Source organism: Callorhinus ursinus, unplaced genomic scaffold (genome assembly GCF_003265705.2).
Source record: "Callorhinus ursinus isolate GAN/ISIS: 27379988/994484 unplaced genomic scaffold, GSC_fseal_2.0 scaffold38, whole genome shotgun sequence".
NCBI lineage: Eukaryota > Metazoa > Chordata > Mammalia > Carnivora > Otariidae > Callorhinus > Callorhinus ursinus.
Window position 1 is genome coordinate 7,666,566 of NW_027397100.1, and position 9,783 is coordinate 7,676,348.

The following is a 9,783-nucleotide window of genomic DNA, read 5'->3' on the forward strand; positions in this document are numbered from 1 at the left end:
ACTTTATTTAAACAACACCCCACGGTTTGCTCCCCTGAGCTCCTGAGGGCATACGGTGGCACGGACCTTGTGTTAGGAGGCTTCCCGTGTCCCCGGAGCCCCCAAAGCCACTGGACCGCCAGAGCATCAGGCCCTCTCGCGGAATTCACTGGACCATCTTAAAATACAGACCACAAGTACCACGGGCAGGAGGGAACACATTTACTTGAGGTACAAAGGTTTACGACTATTAACAAGTTACCACTATTATTTACAGGTTTACAAAATGGAAATAAAAATGACATACATGTTTGGTGCCAAAAGTGGCACATCCAAACTAAAACCAGTACAAAAATAAAGTTTCAAGCCACGTGTTTTTTAAATAAAGGTCACTGAAACAGTAAGGGGAGAAACCTGCATCGGTCACGTGTTGAAACACAATCGCCATCCCGACGAAGAAGCCCTGGGGCGACGAAAGAACCAGGGCCTGCTGGGAGGGCCGCCCCGGGTTCTTGCCGAACCCAAGCAAAGAAACAAAAAAAAAAATATAAAAAAAATATACAAGTTATGTTCCTGAGCTACAGAAGCTTAGCGCCTCTAAACTGTTGTGAATTCCTGCGCCAGAGGGTTCCCGCCAGGGTGTGAGCGCACGAGCTCACTAGTGCTCAGCTAGCGGCGGCGGGCCGTGGTGTCATACGCGCAGAGAAAGCTAAGCCCACTTGTGAGAGCTAACAAAGAACAGTGTCTGTCGATCACCAACCCTTGAGAGTCTCCTGCCGCAGACAGGCAGGGTCATGGCGCAGAGGGAAAACAGAAGCTGCTCGGTCTGGGAGCCCCTGCGTCGGCCAGCCACGCCCCTCAGTGATGCTGGCGGACACCGCAGGGCCGTCTCATTCGTCCGCAGACACACGCTCGATCACACCCGGCAGCACTGCCGGGGCCCCGCCAGGGAAAGCCAAGGCAGCCCCACACACCTCCCCGTGCACCCTGCCCAGCGCTCCAGCCGTGGCCAGCTTTCCTCCCCGTGCCCCACGAAGAAGCTGGGCCAGAACCGGGAGCCAGTCAGAAGTGGCATGCTGGGTCAGCGGGGGCGCTGCGTGAGCAGAGTGCACGGCCCTGCCCACTCCCGCTCTGCCTGGGTGCAGCGCAGAGGGGTGCCCGCCCATGCATGAATGCCCCCGGGATCCCAGCAAGGAACGCAGATGCCGAGGGGAGCGGGAAGGAAGGGGCTAACGAACAGGCTGCAGCCCACTTCAGAGCAGCAGAAGACTCCACGTGAGCTGAGGCCAGCTCGCCGCCCAGGGCCAGGGGACCACAGTGTAGAGGAGAGGGCGCTAAGCCCCCTGCGGGAGCAGCCGAGCTCCGCTCACTGGTCCTGGACCTTGGCCCTTTTGGCTTTGAGGGACAGGTGCTGCAAGAGAAGAGAAACCATCAGCGTTAGGGGTTGCTCAGACAGAGAGACTGGACTTCAACCAGACCCCCACATCAACGACCACACCAGTGCTGCCCTCTGGTTTGCACATTCTCGGCAGATGCCGTGCCCCTCAGAAAGCAGTGTGGAAGGGAAAAGCCCAAGGAACCAACAAAGGCGATGGGCCTTCAGTAAGGCCCAGCAGCCCAAGGCCCAACCTGCCATGGCCGACCCTGGTCACCCAGGGCTCTGCAGGAAGGTGTCAATGGTACACGTTCTCCCTCTGCCCCAGCCCCCAGGACAGCACCACAGTCAAATCCCTGTGCTCAGGGGACTGGGCTCGGGCTGGAAGTCACCTCCTGTTTCTATGAATTTCTTACAAACAGTCAAGGAAAGGTACCCTCCCCAGAGGAACAAGGAGATCCATCATTTCACCAAGCACCTCCACGTGCAGATACATGTGCTCAGGGCCCTGGCCCCCACGGACCCCCTGGCAAATGCACATGAGGGAAGACAAACAGGGAAAGAACACCTCCTAGAACCACCCTTTCCTTTCAGAAACATCGCTCCCTACCAATATAAAGAACACAGGATGCATAACATTATAATCATGGGCATCAGATAATAGGATTTAGTGATACAATTATACTTTATGTTCGAAGATAAAGCCAGAAGTGCTGGAAATTCTAAAGCACATGTTTAAGGCAGAGAATGTAAACAGAAGCTTTTAATAAAGGACCTCTGTTCACCGACTGAGGTATCCCTAGTACCCCGTCAATAATCATAAGCAAACAACCAAGAGATACCCTAACACGCAGTGGGATCCTCACATGAGGAACTCCCAACCTGACTGCTGGTCCCCAACATGCTCAGTGCCCAACCAACACCCACACACCCACGTGGGCTGAGATAGCAAGGCCACTGCTGACAGGGAACCACAGGCCCTGAAAGAACGCGGGGTGCAGGAGACATAACACACCGTCTAGTACCTGTCCCCACTGACAGAGTGAATGTGACAGAGGTAGGAAGTCCCTTTCTAACCGTGTGTGCTGGAGAAAGGACCAGTACGGGTTCTTGCAAAGGCCCTGGTTAAGAAGGTTTTTCCTAGATCCCAAGGACACCTCTGAGAATCAGGACACAAAATTAAGGACTGGAAGGTGACTCCCTGAGCAGGCCACCCTGTTCCCTCCAGCTGGGGGTCTTGCCTCATTTCGGTCATTTCTCTCCTCCCTGCACTTTACCCGAGAGGACCCCTCCAGCCACTGTGAGACACTCTCCGCCCTGCTTGGGCACGGAGCTGATGTCATCGGGCCTATGCACAGGACCATTTTGGGTGTTCATTTCTGAGAAGAATGCCGGGTATAAACACAGCCGACTCTGGACCATTTCATACAGGACGAGAGTGACACTCTGAAAACAACAGCGATGGAAAGTCACCAAAGGTGCCAGGAACAGAGCCAGGGACCCTCTGTGGGCGGGGGGAGGCCGTGTGTTCGACAAAGGAGCGTCTACCGTACATGGCGGCCAGTGGGGACCTGCAGGGCTCTTGGGGAAATCCATTCATTCCGACAAGTTAACAGGACAAGTACCTATGGACTGCTTACGTAAGAAGGGGCCAAGGTTCTTGGGGGGTTTCGGGGCCCTTGCCCGTACGATGAAGCTGTGGCACCAGATGACTTGTAAGATCCAGGCATCTCTAAAACTACACGGCTCATAGGCAGTGATGGGAATGGACCAGTGAGTGGGACAACAGGCGTCTGGAGAGAAGAGGCCAACGCAGACATCGGGGGTTGTCACTTCCTCCCAACTTCCGGGGCTATTTGCTCTAACTTGGTGGGCCTGAACTGTGGTTTTGAGATGAGAAGGGAAAATGACTCGGCTTCTAGGTTAATCCCGTTCTCCGAGAGTCTAAATGGATGTGAGACAACTTCGGATTCACCCCCCTCGAATGCTCGCATCCTCCGACTTGAACCACCAGCGCTTCTCAGCTTCCAGTTCTCCTCACTCCTCCTGGACTTCTGAAGTCTGCTGCTTCCCGTCTGAGGGGTTCTGGGGGAAAGACACTCTCTCACTTGAGGTGTGTTCTCGTCAGCCCAACGCAGCACAGACAACACACTCTGAATGCGTCTCGGTGCCTGGTGCCTGCAACTGACCCGGTTTCCAGCTGCAGCATCTGTATGAGGATGTGTGAAGAACTATACAGGCTTCAGTTTCCATCCAACCGGATACAATTTAAATACTTTAAGAAGGTTTTAAAAGGACAATTTCCCCTGACATTTGAGGGAGGAGAAGAGGCTTCCATTTACAGGGTCACAACTCAAATGTTTCCAGGAGTCAAGCAAGTGAGGCTAACAAAGTGAAACAGGACCATGGCACCTGGACAGCGTCATTCCCAGCGAGCAGCCGTTCCTTGGCCCCTGTTGACTGCCACCAAGCAGTAACTCGGGCCCAGTGCCAGCAGACTTTCTTTCTTTCTTTTTAAAAAAAAAAATATTTTATTTATTTATTTATTTGAGAGAGAGAGAGAGAGCAGGAGCAGGGGGAGGGGGAGGGGCAGAGGGACAAGCAGACTCCCCACTGAGCAGGGAGCCCAATGAGGGACTGAGATCAGGATCTGAGCTGAAGGCAGACGCTTAAAGGACCGAGCCACCCAGGTGCCCCTGCCAGCCCCAGTGCTGGCAGACACGTACCATTTCTTTTAAGAGAAACCTGAAATCCGTATTTACTGTGAAATCTCCCAATTTTTAAATGCATCCATCAATCCAAGTTTTGGGTTGAAAAAACAGCAGTCTGGTTACAGCCCTAATGAAGTAAGAGGTTTGGACTTTCCTTTCTGGGGTAAACAGTGGTAAAACTGAACGAAGTATCTAAGGCAACTGTTTTCAGGCATTGGGCAACACAGAACATAGAAAGTAAAAAAAGAAAAAGAACTAATTCAGACTACAGAATACAACCAGCATCGTGGCAGACTTCAATCAAACCATATCAATAATTGCATTAAGAGTGCACTAAACACTCTAATTAAAAACATGATGCAGACCAAACAGAGTGAGTCAATGGAAGTTTGTGAACCCTGATTTACCTGTTTTCATGCCAGCCTTCCAAATATAACCACCACTCAAAGATCTTGTTAGAAGAATGTATGGCCTTCCCCACCCAACCCAATGAATAAACCATTTGTTTTGTGAAAATAAAACAACCAAAACTATGCATCTCCTCTACAAGGCTCACTACCCTGCTGGTCCCACACGAGGGCCTGCCGTGGAAGAAGAGTATACACAGGAATACCATGCTCGGTAGCACCCACTGCTGGGTAAACCACCTTGGTTGTAAGCTTGCACACTAGTTTATATTCTTTGTGAGTCAAACTTCATCAGAGAATATTTGTGCCACTCATTGTGAACATGGCCCAAAGTGTGACAGAATTTCTTTTGAAGAAAGAAAAGCAGAGGGGGAGGGGAAGAGCCAAAGATACATTCTCTTTTTCATCTTATAAGTTGGAGGGATGCATCATTTCCAAATGCACTTCACTATGAGCAAATAGTATAGTGCTTTCACCCAGAATGGGGAAGACATAGGGGAGTGACCTTTCCACCCCATGCACTACTGGGGGGAACAAATTTAGGGCATGAAACTGCAGAATCGATGTGCACTTAGAAATATGAAGAGGTAGCTAACAGGTGTTTCGAGGCATAGTCTCTATTCACCCCTACCGTTCCTTGTTGATAGAAGTGTGGAGCCAGCTCCAACAGCCACGCGGATTCGATAGCCGTCACATCTCTCATGTAATACTTGGAGGTCTGTATAACTTCATTGTAGATAACCCTGAAACCAGGAGAAAACAGGAATTTCCTAAACCTTATGGTGAGAACCCAGAACCACGGCAAGCAGAGCTGGCAAGTGTCCCCCTTTCCCAGGGACCTACTGTGTGTGCCGGGGGATACATTAAACAAATGCACTTCTGCATCATGACCTGACTGGTGGGTAACAGTGTGCCCACTTTACAGAAGAGCTCAGACATGACTTCCAGAACATCTCACTCTCAATGCAGGACCCTTCTGGATTCTCAGTCTGCATTTACAGAACTGTCAACAGAGCACTGACTTTATTAGAAAATGGAGAGAGAGAAGCGAAGGCTTGCCGGATTCTGAAAAGGGATGGAAATTAACTTTAAAGAGACATGAGGGAACTTTTTAGAGAGACAGAAATATTCTACATCTTATTTGGAGTGTGGGTTACATGGGTGTACACAGTTGTCAATACTCTCATTGTACATAAATTATACCACTACTCACGGGAAAAAAGGAGGGGCAGGGGCCTTTGCCTGAGGCTGAGGTAAAAAGACACCAAAGAGCAAAGCAGATAATTTCAAATCCCCAGATTTCCAAGTGCGCGTATTAGATAGACATCAGTTTCTGAGCTATGTGAAGTGCTGACGCAGGGCTTCCCTAACAACCATAAACACCCACCAAGCTGCCACTGTGCACTCCTGGAAGCTGGCAAACGATCAGCTGCTGAAGGTCGGACCCAGTGGGGGGGGGGGGGCGGCCCTCTGCAGAGGCCGGAGGGGAAGGGTGCTCCCTCACCACCCTAAGGTGATGGGGCTGCTTCAGGACTGGCTCTATTCAGCCATGCTCTCTTTGCCCTTCAGGGCTCCTTGGGAATGAAGCAGGAAAAAGAAGTCTCCCAAATTAAGCAACTCCCAAATTAGTCAACCCAAAGTCGGCAAACCGTTGGGAAAGGATCTAGAACTGAGGTCTGCTTCCCTCTTCCACTCACCCTGCGTGGTGATGGACATCAGGCAACATTTCTAAACCCAAAACTGACTGACCAAGTCTGGCTCTGCCTAAGCAGCTTCTGGATCTGCACAGGTCTCAGAAAAGGTTTCAAGTTTTACCACCCATCAGAACCACCTGGTTCTGGGCTTGTTAAAACAGGACCCCACTCCCAGTTTCTGATTCAGAAGGGCTGGGCCTGGCCTGGACATCTGCATTTCTAACAGGCTTCTAGGTGATGCTGATGCCCGCCCGCAGACCGCACTCTGGAAACCACTACTCCAGGGCGCCAAGGACCTCAGAATGGACCTTTCTGCCCTCTCTCCCTTCTACCATTACCTCCCCTCCCCAGGCCCGTGCTCTCTCCTCTGCCTTCTCCACCGATCTGTGGGGAAGAACCAGTTGTTGTTTTTAAATGTTCCCACCCATTGTGGGAGCAAAATTTTTCTAAAACACAATACAAATGAATTACTAAAAAAATGAGATTTCAAGAAGACATACAAAAGACAGGCTCCAATTTATTACCAAATTGGGCAGCAGACAAAAATTTAACCAACTGAAGTGTTATTAAAAGGTCTAAATGATCAAAAGGAATGAGATCTTGCCATTTGCAACGACGTGGATGGAACTGGAGGGTGTTATGCTGAGTGAAATAAGTCAATCAGAGAAAGACATGTATCACATGACCTCACTGATATGAGGAATTCTTAATCTCAGGAAACAAACTGAGGGTTACTGGAGTGGTTGGGGGTGGGAGGGATGGGGTGGCTGGGTGACAGACATTGGGGAGGGTATGTGCTACGGTGAGTGCTGTGAATTGTGCAAGACTGTTGAATCACAGATCTGTACTTCTGAAACAAATAACGCAACATATTTTAAGAAAAAAGGAAAAGAAGAAGATAGCAGGAGAGGAAGAATGAAGGGGAGGAAGTCGGAGGGGGAGACGAACCGGGAGAGATGATGGACTCTGAAAAACAAACTGAGGGTTCTGGAGGGTAGGGGGGTAGGGGGATGGGTTAGCCTGGTGATGGGTATTAAAGAGGGCACGTTCTGCATGGAGCACTGGGTGTTATGAATAAACAATGAATCATGGAACACTGCATCAAAAACTAATGATGTAATATATGGTGATTAACATAACAATAAAAAAATTTTTAAAAAAAAAGGTCTAAATGCCTCCTCTTAGCTTGTGTGTGCGTCTCTTCACAGGCACGGTCCCAGACTCGCCCCATCTCACAGACCACCTTGGGGTAGCCTGGGCCCGCTGCACCAGGGACTGGTGACTCCCCACTTCCCAGACAGGAGCTTCCCTCATCTTCCCGTGCCTTCGCTTCTGCTCCTGCCTCAGTGTGTATTCCCTCCACATCCTTTTCTGCCTGAAAACTCCTGTCTGCAGGCCCCAGAGCAAATGTCATCACCTCCACAAAGCCAGCTCTGACTCTCCCTGGCACGTGAGGTACCAAGCTCAGGGCTTTACACCCCCCACACCAGGCCCTTCTCCTGAGCTGCTGGAATCTGCCTGAATTTGTGTCTCCATCAGGACTGTGGCCCAGAACCCCAATCTGCCTCCACATCGCTGTGCCCAGTGTAGGGTTTAGGACCTAGTCTGTGGGTGAGGATGAAAGTTTGCTGAGTACATGAGTGAGGAGAGGAATATCCCCATTTGTATAAGGAAATCTTTGATAAGAGGAGAAATTCTGCAGATGACTCAGCATAACAAAGTCAACAAATGTGTGTGCCAGGTGCTGTGCCAGGCCTGGGAACCCGGGGATGAACAAGAACCAGGCCTTGCCTTCTGAGCAGTTACAAGGCTCAGAAGCAGGCAGTGGCTTACCAGCGAGGTGGCTTCTCCGCATAGAGGACCGAGGCAGGGTGGATGTGTAATTCATGATCGTCACGGATAGTCCTTGCAAACAGAAGAATTTTATCTGAAGTCAGCCTGAAATACTTAGAGCGGGACTCTTCCACAGATGTGTTGCATATTATCAAAAAACGCATGCAGATGGTACTTCACTCGAACAAACTATTCTCTCCATCTTCTCTAGTGCCCCGGTTGACCCCTCGCCCACTGCCACCCCAGAAGTCAAGAATAAATCATACAAAAAAAAAGCATGTGGCTATTCAGGAAAAAACATGGAAAATATACTGCTCTGCCCATTTTCATGTTTATCTTCCATACGTTCTCTTTCAAAACAATTTCCTTAGGGACAGAAATAACACATATGGTGACCTGTATAAACTTTTCTATTGAATAGAAAAATAAAAATTTTTCTATTTAAAATTAAATAGTAAAGATAAAGGCTATGGAGGACATAATAATAGGGGAAAAAGAAAGCTCAGTATTAGACTATCCACGTCTCTCAGTTAATATTTCAAATTTCAACTTTGATTAGATTCAATTTAATTCAAAAAATAATTACCGACCACAACTATTGGTAAGATCAGATCACAAGAGAACATCAACAGATTAGGATGCTGCTGCCCAAACTCTAATTATGGGGTGTTTCTGTGGGTGCCAGGGACCTGTGTGTCAGGGAATCGCTTCGAGCACAACTGAGCTCATCTCCAGCTCTGTGATAAAACCAGCACCCCAGGGGGCGGAGCAAGATGGCGGAGGAGCAGGAGACCTAGATTTCCTCTGGTCTCAGGATTTCAGCTGAATAGGGATCAAACCATTCTGAACACCTACGAACTCAACTGGAGATCGAACAGGAGAGTAGCAACAACTCTCTGAACAGAGAAGCGACCACTTACTGGAAGGTAGGGCGTGCGGAGAAGTGAATCCGAGGCGATATTCGGGAGGATAGACGGCAGGGGAGGGGCCTCCGCCGGCCGCTTCTGGCAAGTGATAGAGCCGCGGAGCACAAAATCGGACCTTTTAGAAGTTGGCTCGGCGGAGGGACGTCGCTGCAGTGGCTAAGCGGGGGGGTGGAATCCTCCCGGGACAGTGTGGTCTCAGGACCCTTGGGGTCACAGAGAGACCGGGGGTGCCTGAGTGCGCCAGAGCTCCCAGGTATCAGAGCGGGGAAGCCGGCTGCAGAGACGGAGCAGAGTCGCGGACTCTCAGCTCGAGATTGCCATAAACTGTGATCTGCGGCCCAGTCGGGGCACGGCTCCCCCAGCAGGGACCCAACAAGCAGCAGATCCGGGGAGACTCCCCTTCCTTCCCGGGGAGGAGCGGTGCGGGAACGCACTGCAGGGATCTGCTGGATTTGGAGACTCCGTGCGGGGTCGGGTGCCAGAGATAGCAACGCTCGATCACAGGCTGGGTGAGCACGGAGTGCGGCCGGAGACCGGGGACACGGAAGTGACTGCTTTTCTCTGGGGGCACACTGAGGAGCGGGGCCCCGAGTTCTCAGCTCCTCCGGGTGGAGATTGGGAGGCCACCATTTCTGCCCTGGTCCTCCAAAGCTGCACCGAGAGCTTGCAGGGAACAAAAGCTCCTGAGAGCAAACCGGAGCAGCTTCCTTAGCCCGACCGACAAGGGCGGGGCAATTCCGCCTCCGGCAAAGACATTTGGAAACCACAGCAACAGGCCCCTCCCCCACAAGATCAGCACGAACAGCCAGCAAGCCAAGACCAAGTTGATCTATCAAGGAGAATGGGAGAACTCCAGCG

The 9,783-nt window shown here is 50.7% G+C and overlaps 1 protein-coding gene across 10 annotated transcripts in view; it reads right to left on the minus strand.

Moving 5' to 3' along the window:
* Window positions 1–9,783, minus strand: part of DHX35 (DEAH-box helicase 35) — a 126,287-nt gene that overhangs the window by 50,449 nt on the left and 66,055 nt on the right. For 3 of the 10 annotated variants that reach the window (XR_012374694.1, XM_073880428.1, XM_073880423.1), the window contains exons 20-21: window positions 8,000–8,071; window positions 5,104–5,215 (exon numbers count right to left, since the gene is read on the minus strand). Coding sequence is in view for 6 of the 10 variants with exons in the window: in XM_073880428.1 (XP_073736529.1) it covers window positions 5,104–5,215; window positions 8,000–8,071 (184 nt within the window). In the remaining 4 variants the exon portion in view is untranslated. Of the gene's footprint in view, window positions 1–180; window positions 3,865–5,103; window positions 5,216–7,998; window positions 8,072–9,783 lie in introns of those variants that run through there. The other 7 variants (XR_012374692.1, XR_012374693.1, XM_073880426.1 and 4 more) reach the window with 7 other exon arrangements.